This window comes from Scomber japonicus, chromosome 6, assembly GCF_027409825.1.
Source record: "Scomber japonicus isolate fScoJap1 chromosome 6, fScoJap1.pri, whole genome shotgun sequence".
Classification (NCBI taxonomy): Eukaryota; Metazoa; Chordata; class Actinopteri; order Scombriformes; family Scombridae; genus Scomber; species Scomber japonicus.
The window spans coordinates 7,319,353-7,338,100 of record NC_070583.1 but is presented as its reverse complement, the minus strand read 5'-3'; the positions used below and the strand labels follow the sequence as shown (position 1 = coordinate 7,338,100).

Sequence of the window (18,748 nt, the reverse complement as noted above, 5' to 3'; positions counted from 1 at the left end):
TGTTTAGAAAGAACAGAGGCAGTAGCTAAGAAAAGATTTAGTTCATGGTAGAGTTCATGATGTGTTGAATGGACATTTGGTGAGTAATTCAGTTCTAATGATATAGTGGAATTGACAGAGAATGCTAAATTTGGAGCTTGACACAAGTGATAAGTAATAATCAATAACAACAACAACTCTACGACTCTACCATTACAAGTCATGCTATGTACAAAGTTATAAGGTATTAGGCAAGGTAGAATGGTAGATGATGTCATATGTGACCCGGGACGCCTACCAGTGTGCCCATAAGTGAGTCAAAAGAACATAACGTCTGGTAAGTACTCAGTAACTGTAACTGTATGCCACACAGTTTATTGGTTTTGTGTTTATAGTTGATGCATTAATTGTCAGAGGCAAGAGACACTGAAGATGGAAAAAAAGTTATGCCAATATTTTCTTTGTTTTTGTAGTTGATGAGAGTATTGCACCATTGAAATGTATGGATTTATGTGTACAAACTTGTTAGAGGAGGTTGCATATGTTTGAGCGTTGTCCCTTTAAGAGAAGTTCTGAAAAAAAAGGGTGTGTGCTGTCACAGCTGGATACAAGGTAGCAGCCCGAAAGTGACTAAAAATCTGCTTTGTAACTGAGGTACGTGTGTATTTGTATATTTAAGTAATGGTTGGATGCTATCACATCACACATCACACTCTCTTTGCTATTGATGGTCTCATCTCTGCTCCACTAAACAGCTGGTGACGTAACACAACCCTCTGCAGGTTGGTTAAGTGCAAAAGTCTCATCTATTACACTGGCCTGAATATGTGCTGATTCACCGTCACTTTAAAGTCCATTTTATATTTTTCTAAGCAATAACTCAGCTCATTAATAGTAAATGTGAAACTTATAAAGTCATAAAGCATAAACAGTGAGCTGCAGAAAATAGTAAAATGACACAGATCCAGCAGACTGAATGAAATGCATCTTTAATGAAACGTCACCTGATATGACAGAGCTGCTGCAGAGTCACTCCTGCCCCCTGGTGGCTGTTTCTGATACAAACATGTCTGTGTTGGCCATGACTCTCAGCTCTGTAAATACTGCTGTCCAAAGTGGATCCTTGTTCCTCGGCAACCTGAGGCCCATCCGAGGGGCCGAACACAGCCGAGTTTCAGTTCCAACAATGACCAGCAGTAACACAAGGCTCTGCGAAGACTTCAATGTCAACTAAAACTGTGCTACAAAGGAGTGGACTGTTTTAGGTTCATGAATTTTACCCAACACAACGCTCTGTGTGGGTGCTTCAGCAACATTCACTTCCTGACCAGGACAGGATAGGGCTGTTTATCTACAGCCCCTGACCTCCACCTTCAAACCCCAAATCCCACCTCAGCATATACGCACACACACACACACACACACACACACACACACACACACACACACACACGCACACGCACACACTCACTCTCCCCCTCCCACTCATCATCAACCAACACTCAGTAAGACTGTACATTGTCAGGCTGATAAGGTGCTGCCCCCAACAGTACATGCTAGAATAATATTGTGCAGCACACCTGTCAAAACATAAACTTACATTCTCTATATATTTATAAATAAACATTTAGAAGAAAACACTGTCAGGTTTTATTTCTTTAGATGAATTAACTGCAACTCATGACTTAAGAATGAAGTATTTCATTGCTTTAAAATGACTGAAAATTTGCAGCGAAATCAAATAAATCACTCAGACAGAAGTTCATTGCTCATTTGAAATAAGTTCATATCAAAGAGGCACTCAATGGATTTTCCACGTTAAGATCAGTTTACTTGTGATGAGGTCTCAGCCTGTGAAAACACTTGTATTATGTCTTCTGTGGCTATGGAGGAGCTTCATCAAGTCTGAGAAAATAAACCTGATGATGTCATCAGACTAAAAAGATGAAGACAAATTCATAACGGAAAGGCTGCATTACAAACTGCTGGTGTCATCCTTTTCATAGATGCCCTAAGTAAAATGAGAAGGTGATACATTATAAAAGAGAAACTAGTTATGTGGTCTCTAAGGATCTCAGTACACACACACACACACACACACACACACACACACACACACACACACACACACACAGCTCTGTGCAGTCATTAGGTAATTAATCTATTCACGATTGTTAACATCTTGGACAGTTTTGTACTGTATTACTGCACTTTAATGACAGGCATGAACACAGACGCCTCTTTGTTCTAAGACAGACAATAGATTGGAAAGTTAGTTTCGAGAGCCAGAAACTAACCAAGCCATCACTGAGTCACTGATGTTGTTCATGTCCTTTCAGCCCCCTGGTAATACTGTTTCCAGACCTAAAATGGCTTTAAAGCTGAACTAATCAATTTTTAAAAAATTAATAGCGGATCAAATGATACGTGGAATGAAAAGGTGGAAAGGGTATTGCTAGTATCGACAAATCTGCAGAATTATCACTCACTCAATGATCACTGCTACTCACGACATTAGTGGTTTTTTTATTGTCTTTCAGCTATTTTTTTTTCTTTTTTCAAGCCTGCAATTAATAGGTCTTTAGGTTGTAGGTCTTTATAGGTTATTGCAATGTTTTCAGTTAAAAAAAAACAACAAAAGCAGCTAAAGAAATATAGCTATTTTTTTATATCGGGTTTATCTCATTAAAATGTACTAAATAGTTCAAATACATTTAAGAAATGCTGTGTAATGAGTAATCTGTTGTGCTTCCAGTTGCGTGAAACACAGCTCATACATTCAGATTATTGGTCTTCCTATCATGTATCCAGCACTTTTAAATTCAATTATGAACCTAATCTTGAGTTCAGCTTTTAATATTGAGTTCATCATTGCATCTTTTATCCACTTGAGGGAGTTGTTCGCTAGATATCGGCCAACTTCTCTTAATTTTGGCAAGACATGATGATGCTCATGAGTTGTATGTAAAGTATGTCCAGATGAGATGATAATGGAATAAGTTCAATGAGTTTTAAATACAAAGTTACCTTTTTTCTTTTCTTTACAGAGCAGTGTATTACATTTTATCCTTCTTATGACATAGTTTTCATTAAATGTTAGGTTTTAATTGGGTGAAAAAGTCTGCTGGTATAACAACAGGATTCTAACTAAAGCCAAGCCTGATGTATGAGTACAATATATATTCATTTTACTTCCACATCTTATTTGTCTTTAATAATACAACGCAAACTTTCATCCACAAAATAAAAGAAAGGAACAGCAGAGTTTGATTTTCAGCAACTTTATTTCAGTATAAGTGGTTTTTAAAACACCTCACACTGTTTTTCCAATCATCTCATTTTCTTGCAACCTCTGAGATAAGCGAGCAAGACATTAATATCTTCAAACATGGCCAAGTCCAACATGATCAAACTCTGTGCCAAACGACATTTTGAAGCAAACTATTTGACAAGAGTCGACATTAAGTGAGGAGCAAACGGTCACATTATAACCAATAATTATACTTTGTACACATGTAAAAACCTGACTAAAAAGAGGCTGGCGTACACAGTGCGTGTGGCTGCGGCAGCCGACGCAGAAAGGAGCAGTGATGTGACAAAATTAACCAAATGCCCTAACAGTAACTTCCTCCACAGCCTCCTTAGCCTCGTGTATGGGTAAAATGTGTGTGTGTGTATGCATGCGTGTGCACTTTTTCTATCATACAAACAGTACATTACATAGAAACCCAATGTGTTCTAATAAGGCATTATGTGGCAAAACAGAAACAAACATCAGAAAAAACAGAAACTCCACAGAGCAAAAAACAGCATTGATGCCAGAAGAATCAGTTTTTAAGGCCAAGAAAACAGAACAAAGTACCTCATGAACAGGGCGAGGAGCTCCGTTAAATCAAGCAAAAGTCTGGAGGAAACCTTAAACTTCGGTACAGACACACGTTCGTAATCTGGGATAAGAGCCGTAATGATGAAGGAAATATTTGGGCTGGACAATATTTGGGCTCCACCAGACAAGTAAATGGTTAGGTCTGTTGCTCTGGGCTAGTAAATTGGGCTATGAGGGTTGTAACTGAGGATTTTGCTGCAGAAGCCAGTCTACAGACTACCAAAAAAAAGAGAGAAAAAAAGGCATGTGTTTTCCCCCGATGGGATGGGTGCTTTACAAATTCACTGTAGCTAGGGCCAACGAGAGTGCGCATCAACTTCACAGGTGGTGGTAGCATAATGAGCTGGGACAATACCTTAAAAAGTACAGATAAAAAATACATTCATGAAGACATCTTTACAAAACAAAACAAAAACAAAGTCAATAGCAAGCAGAACACCATCAGTTCAAATGGCTCGAGCCAAGAGGCAAAACACAAAATCAAATTCAGTTAATGGACTACAGTACAGAGTCAGGTGGGAGGGGGGGGGCAGAACAAAGACGATGATGACCGAACATGGTTTCTACATTGACACTTTTACAGACGTGCAACAATGAGCTTCTGTACATACAGAGAAAATATCCTCACAGGTTCTTATCTCTGTCCAAGCAACTGGTACGGATTCAAATATGGTCTCGCTGTCTTTAAAAGGACCATCTAAGTTTAAAAAAAAAAAATCATCATCATCATCATCTCAGTAAACCTCTCTTGATATGTAGTCATGCAAATAGTTTTGTTTATTGGTTCAGGTTTCTAGATTTTAGTCTCCATCCTGCTACAATGAAGGTAGATTTACTTAAAAAAGAAATGATATGCCAAAATGTGTTTTCTGTAACAGTGTCTGGAAAATCACTTCATTTCATTTAAATAGCTGCAATAAGTGAATTTGTTTACAAATGTAAAAGAAATCCAACAGTGCTAGTTAAGCCATTTATCGATCAACAGTAAATTAACTGTAAAATAGTTTAATTTTGGCAGACTAACTGGTTGTGATTTGTGACACTGTTCTGGACTGTTGGTCGGACAAAATGAGACATCTGAAGATGTCACCATAGGAACACTTTGATTGGCATTTCTCGCTTATTTTGGATATTTTGACTTAAGAAATAAAATAGATGAATTGATAGGTTATTTGCTCTGATCAACACTTTGACTAATTTGAAAATTAATACCACTGACCAATTACAAATGACCTTAACAGGGCTGATATATGAGAGAACAAAAAGATGGTTCTAATATTTTTTTTTTGTGAAAGATCTAATTGTTTTTTTATGTTGACATACTGAAAGTGTCCTGCTGTATCACCATTTTCTTTTCCTTCTTCTTTCTAAGAGTAAAACAGTGACCTTTAGCAGGACTGAAATTCAGGAAATTAAGAGAAATGTGGTGTGTCAACTTGTTCAGTTAGGAACCCACCTCACTAGCTTGCTATTAGCTAGGAGCTAGCTAGCTTGATAGCTATTCAGCAAGCTGTTGTGGTGCTGACCGGTGTGCATTTTACCAGCTAGCTAGCATGTTACTAGTTAGCTCGCCAGCTACAGAAGCTTGCCAACAAGCCCTGTGAGCACAGTAGTCACAAATCTTCTAGCACACCTTATTCCATGAGGATACACTAATGAATTTAGCATCTTGCTCTGGATAGACCACAGAACAGTGTTTTTATAGGTAGTATTTCCTCAGCAGATAACAGTTCTTCTAATAAAACCTAATTCTAGTGAGGTCTGTGGACTGTCAGAGTAACATTGACATTGTTTACTGTATGTAAAAACAGAGGTGTTGCTGTTAAAAATGTCAAATATTTAAAAACCTGGGAAATAAAACCAAGACTCTCTGCATGACAGCTGCTTCAGATACGTGCAGAAACATGTTGTTTAGTAACTTTGGGGGCGAATTAACCCTTTAAATCTTTATCTAAACCAGACACTGAGCCTGAATCTGACTCCTTATCACAACTATTGGCAATAATCTGCATCTGCCAGTCATTCCACCCACAGCTGATCCAGTACCTCTTTCTAAAGGTCTCTACCTATTTAACAGTAGATCGACAGTGCTTCCTAAGCCATGACGGTGATGGTGGTGCTGCGCTGGTGTACGCTCCGACACAGTTCCCTGAGAACCCCAAACACGCTTCCTCTTCGACTACAGCTATGGCAAAATGCTGGGGACGATAATTTCATGGTCCTGAATGATTTTTAAAAAAAGAAAACAACTAAATACACATTTTACGGAATGACATGGTGCAGCATTACAAGGAGAGGACATATTAAAAGCCAGTATTTACAAACGGTTCAGATGATCTCCACGATGCTGAGAGGAATCGGTTCCTCCTCAAAAAGCCAGGAATATTCTCGGATCTCGGTACGTGTGTTGCCTCTACATACAGACATACAACCGTGTGCTGGTGGTGGAAAATAAAAGTGTATCTATGAGGACACTACAAAGTGCCGCTAAGTCAATCCAATCACTGATCTGTTTGGTTGCGCTAAGTGTCAAAGACTTTGTTAATGTGTGGACATTAACCCAAGACACAAACAATTCAGATTCTGTAGATGATGATAAATGACCCACAGTTAACTCTTTAAAATGCCTCACATGGAGCACCAATGTTACACATCCTGCTATAGTACACACTGTACTATTACCAAAATATGTAACAATGAATGCTTCCATATTTTCTATTTGTACATATTGTTTACAGCATATGTCTATATAATTTTTTTTTTAATCAACCTGTGTATGTGTGTGGGTTTTTTTTGCATTCTATATTCCAGTCTCTGGATGCTTATTTTGGCTTTAAGCAATGAACCACTCCAATGGATAGTGAGTTTGCATTACAAATAGGGTCTCTCTTTCCCTGGCGCGCTCGACAAACTCAAATCCTTCACAGTTTGCTTCAGTGTCCACCTCTTCCTCCCAGTCCTTTTTTGACCCCATATATATATATTTAATATTATAAAAAATAAGTTATTGCGCATCCAAAAAAAGTGCATCGTATATTTGAAAAATATCTCTTTCTCTCTTTAAACCTTTCCATTTTTCTTCATCTTTCCTGCTAACTTGGTGGTTTCCCTTCCATTGATTTGGGATGACGGCAAAGTTTCTGCCTGTTTGCTCTTCACTCCGTCGTACCGCGCCGTTGATGGGAAGTAAAGGGGAGTGGTGGGGAGGAAGAGAAAGGAGGGGGGGGAGGAAGAGAGAGATAGGTAATGGAGGGACATCTTGCTACGCAATGACCATGGGAACGTCGTCTGAGAAGCCGCTGATCATGGGAGCATCTTCATCATCATCACCTGGAGTGAAAGGAGGGGGGAGAAGATTTACACAAAAGGGTTCAAGCTGCACTCATCAACAAAACTGTACAATGTAATAGAGGGTCACTCATAATGACTCTAAATGACTGCTAATGTTGCTCAGTGTCTGTCATAGCATGTGTACATACATTCAACAGCTTAAGAAGGTATTGGCACCTTAATCATGTGTAACAATTACTGTAGAGCTGTAGTCAAACTCAATACTTTTGAACTATTTCAACTCTAACCCTCAAATGAATCACCATTAATTATCAAATCTGAAGTGACAAAGGGGATAAAATGATAGATTTATGTGAAGAGCTGAAGAGCTTTACTTCACTTTCTTGGTTTTGAGAGGTTGATTTAAGAGTTCAGAAATTGATCAAATCCTGTTAACAAGTAAGATCCAAGCTGACCATGGGAAACAGAACCTCAACGTCTCTGTTTAAAGTCTCATTTTAACAGTGATATGTACACTGACTGCCTGCAGGGAAACTGGTCCCATAAAACAACATTTTTGCTGTATGTTAAGTATTATGAGTGATGAACCTTTTGTTTCAGCAGCAATTCTTAAATATGTACAACGATACAAGACAGAGTTGAAAACAAACACTAAGAAATGAGTCAAATCGTTTCTTCTCTGATTCAGGTTTTTCTTTCCTTAGTGAACAGACACGCTGACCAAACGCTGGGAGTTGCCAATGCAGTAACAAAGGCTTGATCCCCAGCAGGCTTCCCACCCGTGAATCCTATAAATCGTGTTCATTGGAGCGCCCACTTAAGTTGAACCACAGCCAGATATCAAGTCCTGCTTATCTCTGCAGTGTGAGGTTGGTGTTTTTTTTTTCTTCTAAACACCAGGAAGACCCAAAGCTGTGTGCATCTAAATGAATATTCTTATTGTCTTACCCAGTTCATCCCCAGAGGAGAAGATGGCAGAGCCCAGGCGTGAGTTGTAATGGGAGTTGGCGAAGGCTGTGAAATTGTTCTGCAGTCGGCGGTGTCGGAGGTAGAGCGCCACCAAGCCCCCGCACACTCCGAGCAGCAGCAGGAAGAGGACCGGGACCACCACCGCTGCCATATCACCCGAGTGTCCCTCGCTGCGGGAGGCATCGCTGGCTCCTGGAGGTGTGGAATCAAGTCCGTGTTTCACTTTGATCTTATAGTACAAACACTTTCATCCAAATCTGTATCATTTTCACTCATCTTTCAGAATAAGTGTGTGTGTGTGTGTGTATGTGTGTGTGTGTGTGTGTGTGAGCTCCAGTACCTGCTGTCAGCTGGTTATAGAGCAGCAGGGCGGGCTCCCCACACAGCTGGCTGTTGAGCAGGCAGCGGGCCTGCACAGAGAAAGTGTAGTTGTGTCCCAGCAGCAGGCTGCTGATGCGGAAGTAGGTCTCTGTGGTGTTTCCCAGGTAAGCCGTGTGATTGGTCACACTGTCATACACGTGGACTTCATACCCCTGCAAACAACACGTGAAGGGAGGACATTTAGAGAACAGAATGGAAATGCTGGGCTGTTACTGGACTGCTGTATACTCAGCATTACATGAATAAATCTGTCACGCCTAGACAACTCTTATATATCTTCATTCCTCATATCATTTTCATTGTCGTGTTTCATCTCTTACAGAAGACTGTTCACCAAAATCCTAAGAAAAGGTAATCAGTTAAAAGAATAGAAGAAGGGTAGAAAGAAGGAAGCTGGTATCTCACCCTGCTCTCATTGAAACCTTTCTCTCTGACAGCCAGACTCTTCCAGAACAGGAACACGTGGTCGTTCTCTGTCAAAATCTTCAAGGCCTCAGGAGCCGGAAGAGGAACTGCAGCAGAAGGAGAATATTTAGTCAATGTTTAGATTTCTTCCTAACATGTAGAGTTTATGTAAAGTGACTTATGATGAGAGCTTAATATCTTAAAGACCACGATTACAAATGCATACTATATGAGCTGTAGCATGTAATGAAAATAATTAGTTTGCACACAAATAAAATGAAATAGGAAACTTTTGGGTAGTAAATATGTGTATGTTAATGTATGTCTTGTAGCAGTTTGGCATTGGGTAAAATCATATGATAAGATGATGTCTTTGACCAATCACTGATGTTTTTTTAGTCTTTAAACTCTATAAAAGAGGTTAGTTTCACGTTTTATAGTGAGTTACAGTATGTCTCCTTAATGATCAATAATAACTACATTTACTCTTCAGATCAAACAGAAGATGTGTTCTTCTCTATGTCCAGTGTGTCAGAAGCAATTCCACGACACACACACACACACACACACACACACACACAAGCACATAATGTTGGTACTATGGCTGATATTAGTTATTATTGAATGAAGTATCATTCATTAGGATGTAAGCATCAAAAAAGTTTTGGGCACTCATGTTCCACTTGATGCACCAGGCTGTATGAGGGCTGCTGCAGTGCCAGATCCAAACAAACGAAGCTTCATTCATTTCTATCTATCTGTGTGTGTGTGTGTGTGTGTGTGTGTGTGTACCTGTGCTCAGAGTGAAGCTGGCCTCTTTGCTCATGTTGCGCAGGCGGACAGAGATGCTGTAGCGTCCTCCTGGCTCCAGGCCTTTCAGCAGGTACTCCACCGTGTTGTTCTGGGTGGTCAGCTTGTAGTCTAACTCCACCTTACGGATCACGTCCCGCACGTGGATGGCATATGTCTAAAAACAGACACAGGCACACAGTTGATAGCAGTAATTGAAGAGTGTGGAGAAATTCAGTTTTTACATATTCAGTATACTGATACAAACTGTGAAGTCTAATTACAAATAATCAGGTTATATATTGGTTAGACACTCATATCAATTCATTAAAAACACCACAGTGACAGCAGGTATCATGACACACACTCCTGATTACATTACTGATGTGTATCATTATCTATGATATGAACAGAGTGTTACCAGAGGTGAGCTTGGGGCGTCGTATGGCGGCTGCCACTTGAGCGTGGCCTGTGTCTTGTCTATTCTCACACGGTGGAGGTTTCTGGGTGGCAGCCTCTCATTAGGAATCATTTTCACCACAGTGTAGTCAGAGGGGGGACCCAGGAAGGGAGCCACAGCTCGCACCTGAACGCACAACGCAAAGATCAGTCGTTAAAATAAAAACAACTCAGAAGTGTTAGTTTGTTAAACCAGTGATTAGAAGACAGAACTGGACTAAAGTGGTTTTTAGTGACTTTTGCTACACATTTGATGTTTGATTATGAAATGATTGTCTCATATTGAAAAAACACAACTATCTGCATGGCTGTATAACACTAGTCTTGATTTTGTAATTATAATGTGTTTCTTTATATTTGTAATTTGGATGAACTCAACCTTTAAACTGAAATGCACTTTAACGTGTTGAGTCATGCTAGTAATAAAGGAATGATATCATCATCATGGAGAGTTTCAATGAAATGTCCCATATAGTCTGACAACAAGTAATCTGGGAAGAAACACATGATCACATCACATGATCACATTAAATATCATAATGCACACATCATTGCAGCTTTAATCTACAGTATGCCTGGCCTCGTGTCTGCTGGATCCAGCTGTGCTTCACCACTTCTCTGTCACAGCTGCATCGTTGTTTGTTTGCCAACATTTTTTCATTGCATAAATACAGATGGTAACAGATGTTTTGTGGCTGTACTTTATTATGACAACCTGTAACTTTCGGTGTCACCGCTCATTTTAAATGCAGATGTAGGCAATCCATCACAGAGCACAGCTGCTGTTTTTAACCTTTATTACTGTTTACTCTGTCATGATCAGAAAATAATGATTTAACCAACAGCTGCAGCAGTTCATTAACCATCAGGTCATATTTGTTCCATCATCTGACCACAAGAACAGAAATATAAGTAATATAAGTAAGTGACGACGACTATATTGTGAATTTGGTTAAAGACAGTAAGAGAGGACTGAACACAGGATCTCCCTCACTCTATTTCTTTCCTTCTCACACACGTTTGGTTGCATATATGTGAAGACAAAGTAACAAATTAATCATGTAAAATATTCATTTGAAGTCAAATCCAATAAATGAAGCAACTTAAATACATTCACAAGTGAATTTTATGATCCCACAGCTGCTCTGGCAAAAACAGACCCAGGGTATTTGATACATATTTTAAATCTAGCTGTTATTCAGCACAATCAAGAGGCTGATTTGAAATTCAGTCTTCATTTCTTTAGCCTTGATCATCTTTCATGGCTGGAGATTCATGGCTCTAGAGATAATTTGGTCCTCGGTTTAGTTATCCTCACACAGACTTCTCAGCTGTAACAAATACTGTTTTATGCCAGAATAAACTTTTCACAGTGGAAAGATGTGACTGGTTTCACTTGAGACATCTGGGAGTTCAGACATCTGCCTGGATGTCTCTCCTCACTTAACACTAGAGGGATTTGAGCTTTACTGCAAATAACTGCAAAGAACTTCTTCAGTTAAATGCAAAAATAGCTCTCAAATGTTTTAATTACAGACAGACAAAGACCAGGATGAGGACATTTCAGAGTGGAGTGGAATCGTCTGTGAAAACTTTAAAGATGTTAGTAGGATCTCACAAAGACTCACCAGGAAGAGATACTGTTCATCACTGTCCACAGTGATGGTCAGAGTGAGAGAAGTGGTGTGGACCACACGAGGACAGCGGTACAGATCCAGGAAGGAGGTGGCATAAAATACACCATATGTCTACAAACACACACATACAACAAACAGATAAAAGAACATGTTGACTCAGTAAAGCTGGTTCAGTAATGGCTTGATGAGTTTGTCCTTCATAAAACCACATTAAACTTTCATTTACACATATGGGACACACTGTGGAATCCATTTAGCAATATAAAGCTCCAGTCTGTGTGGAACCATGTAAGATGGCTCATGACCACTTAAAACAAAGGAAGTTGTACTTACAATCCCTTGTCACAGGTTGGATATGTTGAAGAGGTTTGAGCAACTTGGCCAACAAATGATTTTTACTCAGATTGTATCAATTTAATAATTTCTAGAGGTACGGAAAATTGCTGTGGCTGATATATTATTAAATAAATGAGAATATTTAATTACTGGTTTTGTTCTGATAATGGGATTTCATCCCATAATTACGTTGAATAATGAAACCCTTGGCTGCGGACTAGAGATGCCACTCGAAACTCTTTATTAATTTATTTAATTATTTATTTCAGGCATTCTCCTGGTAATTAAAGGACTGAGAGTAGAAGAGTTGTAGTCAGATGGTTTTAGTGTTATTTTACTGGAGATGATGACGATGACAGTATTCATTATCCAGATGTGCAACCAAATCAGTCAGCAAGGGAGGAACTTTGAGAAATGTATCAAACTACTGTTGAACGTGCAGAATTGTCCATAATTTACCATTTTTTTAGATTTTTAACACATTGCATATTACTCTCCATATATATGTATTTCTGTTAGTTAGATATGAGCTATTTGGACATCAGAAATATGACATCAGTGGTCACTCTGCCCACAGTCAACTCCTGGCCTCTCTAATAATTGTGTTTTACACTCATTCAGAGCTTGTTATTTTTATGGCTTAAAGATGTCAATAAACAGATAAGGTTAATTAGCCTACATAATAAAATTAGTAAGCTAGGAGTAAATTCATGTCCTCTTTATTCTAAAGATGATTCAATTCTGTCTTTATTGTCCTCTTCACGTTTTGTTTGTAAAGGAGTCATAACAGAGTAATCATGTGTGTGTGTGTGTGTGTGTGTGTGTGTGTGTGACTTGTGTGTGTTGTACCTGAGCAGCGGTCCCGGTGATGGTCCAGGCGCAGTCCACAACAGTCTGGTTGAGGGCCCGGGTTTTGAGGGAGGGCCGGTCTGGCTGAACGCCGATGGTCTGATGATGTGACAGGGCTGTGGGACTGTCCCCTATCATGGTGTGAGCCCACACTGCCACCTCGTACACCGTCCCTGCTGTCAGGTTCACGGCTGGAAATGAACCACACACCTCTAATCACTGCGCTGGAGTGAAGCTCACTGACCGTTTCAGACTTGTGAATGTTTGTCTCACTTCAATGCGAAATGCGAAATGCATCAACTGTACCTTTGAGGACCTTCTTGCTGACTGTGTAGTTCTTGCTCTCCTTCACATGGGTGTCAAACTGCCAGGACAGAATCACGATGTACTGTTTCACCTTGAAAAAAACCCAGAAAGTACAGAGATCCAGCCGTCAAGTTTGGATACAAGCTTCTTAGAAATCATTCTTAGAATTCTTCGTGTTTTTGAGCGAGACTCTTACCTCGTAGTGGGAGTTGAAGCTGAATGAGAGGCTCATGGAGTTTTGGGTGATGCTGTCGGCGATCACGGAGGGAGGAGGCAGAGCTGTAGCACAGGAGACAGGTGAAAAAGTGGAGAGAATTAGTCTGCGCTGCAAAAAAAGAGCTCCTAAACCTCCTCTTGCAATACCTCCTAAACAGCAGCAGGGGGCAGTCTTGAGTGTCACAGCGTCTTACCTTTCTGAGGGGTGATGGATTTAACTTCAGTCCAGTTGCCCACACCTCGACTGGTCACTGCTGCCACCTGAGAAACATCATCAGAGCAACAATACACTCAATATGATGATGTCATACTTGTCATTGATTGTAGAGAAATATCATATGTGTGTGTGTGTGTGTGTGTGTGTGTGTCTTACCCTGAACCTGTACAGAGTCTCTGGCTGCAGCCTCTTCACCTCAGCGCTGGTTGTGGGGCTTCTCTGTGACGTCCAATCCACATCTCCTCCTTTCTCACTGTACTCAACCTGGCATGAAACGAAACGAATGAACGCACAAGTTATGAAGCAGTGAAGCTTTACTCGTAACATATGATTTAAAATATAAAATTAAAATGGAGCCATATTAAAAATGCATACAGCTCTCATTTTGCTCCAGCCAGCCTTTAATATCTTTAAAATCTTATTAAAATTCCTTATATCTTATTATTTCGGTTGGTAGCATGTTCCACATTTGGGAGCCCATTATGGAAGAAGCTGAGTGTCCAAAGGAAGTCTTATGGTGAACAATTTGTTGTGCTGCTGGTGATCCTACTACTATTCTACCTGCTGAAAAACATAGAACATCTGGTGCAAAATTTTGTAAACATTTAAAAATCATTATACTGCATCAATATGAGGCAGTGGGTTTTATATCCATTAACTACTGCTTCTGAATTGTAGTATTTTTAAAGGTCAGTTCTGTATCAGTGCTTGAAGACACCACATAGTTGTAATTTGTAGTTGTGGCAGCAGCGAGACACTAAAAGCATTTAAAGATCGGCTACATTTGACTGGTTTTTAGCTAACAGCAGGTATGTTACTGTAAAAGCAATAAAACCTTCATGAGCAGAGCCAATAAGAGTAATAAAACAGCTGCTCAACAAGCAGATGTTTGCAGAAAAGCCGTTTTTTATATGATCAGTTTTCCGGGTAACTGTTGAATATCTTTAAAATGAAAAAATGTTAAATTGTTTCCATGGAGATATTATTGAGTTTATAAGAGATTTAGAGAAATGAGACACGTTATTGCATTATTACAGGATTAACTACAAACTAAAAATATATACAAAGTCTAATCCTGCTCTTAATGTATTCTTTGTTTTGTACAGTAATAAAAAAAGTACTGATAGATATTGATAAAGCTCGTCACACTAAAAGCTGTGTATATTAACTGTCATACTGTGGAGGAATCATTACCTCTGGTGCTTACTAAAGGAGCATAAACATGCATGAAGTCATTTTCTCTTATTACACCATCTGCTGTTAACAGGATCAACGTTGAGCTCATATCAGAGGAACAAAAAAAACATTTCTGCTTTTCTTGTCATTTATATCATTTCCAATTCTAATGTAAAAATGTAATAATGTGTTTCTCATGTGTTTCTGTAATTCTAACTCACAATGTACTCTCTGATGAGGCCATGTCCTTTGTCGGGAGGACTCCAGGAAACCTCCACCGTCCCGTCCTCGCCGTTATCACAAGACAGCTGCAGGTTCCTGGGGGGGTCAGGTACTGCAGCGCGCACACACACACACACACACACACACACACAATACAAATAAGAAGATTGGATGATGTGTTTTGCATGGGGCACAACCAGCAGTTTAATGTGTCTTTTTCTGCAGTCAGTGACAGAAGGTAACAATAATTGAAACAGAATTATTTTCGCTTAATTTTCATACATTCTGTTTCACCTTACTCTTTGCTTGCAGCTGAATTTTAATATACATACATGATGTGCATATCTGATACTTCCCACAATTAAATCAAACTGCATAGTGATTATGCATGTCTTCTTTATTAGCATTTAACTCCAAGCCGAAGCATTGTCCCTTGATTTCTGTCACAGTACAGCTGCTCTGATGACACAGCTGGATTCATAATTTCTAATAGTTTCACACTAGTGACACGGATTTCCGACTTTCACAACTTGAAGCTCTGCAATCTCAAATTCTTTTTACACTTTGATGACATTTTTGTGAATGAAACTTGCCCATAAACAAAGCAGGACAGGTAACCTTATGTGGCAATTTTACATTTATCAGACTGAAATAAACCTTTTGAGAGTTTAGAGAGTTTATAACATTGAGGTTATTTCATAAAAGTACATCAACTGGTAAATCCATCACATGATACTCACATCCCTCTGGTGTCCTGACTGTGATCACCTCATTAGTTTTGTGCAGCTTGCTCAGACACTGGGTGAGCACTTTGACGTGATAGGTGGTGTCTGGTTTCAGCACAGTGAGTTTGTAGCTGGTCTTATTGCTGTGAGTGTCCATGATGGTCCACTGCTGTGTGCCCACCAGCCTGGAAGACAAAAGATGATATGATAACTGTAATGTGTCTGATATCTGATATCAATATTTGCCTAATCTATCAGTAAAACATGAGTGTTTTATAGGTGTGCAGCTCACCTGTAGTAGATGAGGAAGTAGCAGGAGTCCTGTGGAAGGTTTTTGGGACGGGACCACGTTAGAGTGACAGCACCCGAGAAGTCTGGTGACCACTGGAGGTTCTGCACTTTATAGGCAAGGGTGTCCACTGTGAGAAAAGAGAGATTGTTTGGGTGTCAACACACAGCCTGAAATGAACACTAACATCCACCAGGTGGCAGCATTGCACTGCTTTCAAACAGCACACAGCACAGAAGCTCATGACTCACTAAATGCTAAAATGATCCAGTAAATACATTCTACCCCCTCTGGAGTCTCATCTTTGTTGCTTATTTAATAAAGGGAACCTACGGGTGCACTCGTCCTCGTCGCTGTGGTCGGAGCAGTCCAGGAAGCCGTCGCACCTCTCGCTGTCCAACACGCAGGCCTCACCGTCAGTACAGCGAGTCCCGTTCACGCAGGACAGAGGCCCACGGGTGGCTGCAGAGGAAAAATAAAAGGTGTTAGACTGTTTTTGTTGAATATGTAACACTTACAAGACTGTTTGCCTGAATCCTGCATGTTTAATGTTACTGCATACAAAATAATGGACTTCTTGTGTCATCAGGACATACATTTGAGTTTATTAAAAGCTTTAATAATGTTGAAGTTTTGTCAGAGCAGATCTTTTTTAATGTGCAGTATGATTTCAAATATACAATGTAATGTGTCTGAATCTCAATCTTGTGTACATATGATTGTCTCAGAGGTCTAGAGTCTACAGAGTGCAGAGACTTACGGCAGTGGGCTTCATCAGAGCCGTCCTGGCAGTGCTGCTGGCCGTCGCAGCGCTGCCAGTCGGGGATGCAGTGGGGGGGTCGGCGGCACAGGAATTGACCCCGACTGCAGCGGCCTGGAGAGGGAGGAAGAGGCGGGGCCTGGGTGGGCACTGGAGCCAGTGTCGCTGAGCCATTTACTGCTGTCAGAGAGATATGTGTTATTACTGTGGAGACTCATTCAAATCTGTTTATTTCTGTTTCTTTTGTTAGTGGTTCTGTTAAAGACGGTGTGTAAACCTACAGCAAACATTTAGACTGCTTGAACATGCATATTTATTATAGGTTTACTTGGTAAGTTATGAAGCAGTGAAGCTTTACCAGCAAAACTAGGTGTTTACAATCATCACAGTTTCAAGGTTGGCCCCGAGATTAATGTCACCAATTCAGTATCTGACCAAATGTGAAATATGGTCACAATCTCTCTTTCTGTTCCTCAGTTGTGGTGATGAATAACAGTCACAAAAGTGTTTTTGCAGAATATTATGATGTCAGAGAGGAGTTGACCGTTGACCTGGACATTTGTGTGAAGCTTCGTCATAATTAGTGTCTGAATTCTTGAGTTATGGCCAAAAATGTTCGACAACCAAATTCTAATTGAGACCATGTGGATGTCCCAAATGTAATGAAATTAGAGATAGAGATATTGTGTTCATGAGATTGGGACATATGTGAGGTCACACCTTTGACCTTTGACCACAAAATCTAATAAATTCATTCTTGAGTCCAATTGGAGGTTTGTGCCAAAGTTGAAGAATTGAGGGAATTTCTTCAAAGGAAATTGGATTGGCATGTCCATCTCATTAAAGTTCATGAGAATGGGACAGACAACCTAAAAACACAAAGCCTCCATCCACATAGAGAGGCATAAATAAGCTACATTATGAAATCAACAGATATGTTGTACCTGTGGGACATCCCAGCTCATCGCTGCCGTCGGGACAGTCAGCGTAGCCATCACACACCCAGGTGTTAATGATACAGGCTCCAGAGCCACAGTGGAAGCGGTTGGGGGCGCAGGTAGAGGGACCAGGAGCAACAGTGTGAGGAGTAATACCACCTGCAAGAGACATATTAAAGCTATATGTTAAGAGATATATGGAAACATTGTGAAGTTTGGTTGTTCAGGCAGCAAAATGAACAGCACATCAACACACTGAGAGCTCATGTTATCTGATTTAACTTTATTATAACAATGTATACCTATGACAAATGAACTTGGTGATGAATGTTAATCTTGAAACATAATCATTCAAAATAAAACTCTGCTCAGTTACGAAGGAGTCCTCCACGTTCTCCATGACAACTGAACCAACACCTACTGCCGATAAAGGTCATGCAGTGCAGTTAAAAGCTTGATCTTGAGCTCTCATTTTTGATACAGCTGAGAGGTATTGTAATCCATTTTTATTAGGGAGCTGTTTTTGGGATTTCTTTCTTTTACTTGATGGCTGACATGTGACAGGTGGGATGTGATGTTACAAAATCCTGATTAAACTAAGAAAACCTAAGAGAAACCTGATTTTTGATGAGGGAGTTTTGCTGTTGTTGATTTTCAGAAGCAACGTTATTCATTCAAACACAAGTTTGAGTGCGTTTATCGTTGTTAGCAACCAAACTCATACCCAGTGAGCATACCTGTGCACTGAGCCTCATCGGACCAATCCCTGCAGTCGTTCTCACCGTCACACTTCCACCACGTTGGAATGCAACGTCCGTTTTTACACTCGAACTGGAAATACCTGGAGCAGCTCGGTCCTTCAGTGGGAGCGGCTGCAACACACAGAGAGCAAAGATTCGACATTACTCTTCTTCCTTG

At 40.0% G+C, this 18,748-nt stretch overlaps 1 protein-coding gene across 1 annotated transcript in view; it reads right to left on the bottom strand.

Moving 5' to 3' along the window:
• Positions 1-6,940: 6,940 nt before the first annotated feature.
• Positions 6,941-18,748, bottom strand: part of sorl1 (sortilin-related receptor, L(DLR class) A repeats containing) — a 93,686-nt gene continuing 81,878 nt past the window's right edge. Inside the window, exons 30-48 of the mRNA XM_053320859.1 lie at positions 18,568-18,702; positions 17,837-17,989; positions 16,893-17,069; positions 16,466-16,594; positions 16,136-16,262; positions 15,859-16,028; positions 15,118-15,230; positions 13,877-13,984; positions 13,698-13,764; positions 13,484-13,566; positions 13,288-13,378; positions 12,982-13,172; positions 11,788-11,907; positions 10,122-10,286; positions 9,704-9,878; positions 8,912-9,018; positions 8,466-8,658; positions 8,105-8,317; positions 6,941-7,195 (exon numbers count right to left, since the gene is read on the bottom strand). Coding sequence (XP_053176834.1) covers positions 7,128-7,195; positions 8,105-8,317; positions 8,466-8,658; positions 8,912-9,018; positions 9,704-9,878; positions 10,122-10,286; positions 11,788-11,907; positions 12,982-13,172; positions 13,288-13,378; positions 13,484-13,566; positions 13,698-13,764; positions 13,877-13,984; positions 15,118-15,230; positions 15,859-16,028; positions 16,136-16,262; positions 16,466-16,594; positions 16,893-17,069; positions 17,837-17,989; positions 18,568-18,702 — 2,585 coding nt within the window. The 3' untranslated portion in view covers positions 6,941-7,127. The remainder of the gene's footprint in view (positions 7,196-8,104; positions 8,318-8,465; positions 8,659-8,911; positions 9,019-9,703; positions 9,879-10,121; positions 10,287-11,787; positions 11,908-12,981; positions 13,173-13,287; positions 13,379-13,483; positions 13,567-13,697; positions 13,765-13,876; positions 13,985-15,117; positions 15,231-15,858; positions 16,029-16,135; positions 16,263-16,465; positions 16,595-16,892; positions 17,070-17,836; positions 17,990-18,567; positions 18,703-18,748) is intronic.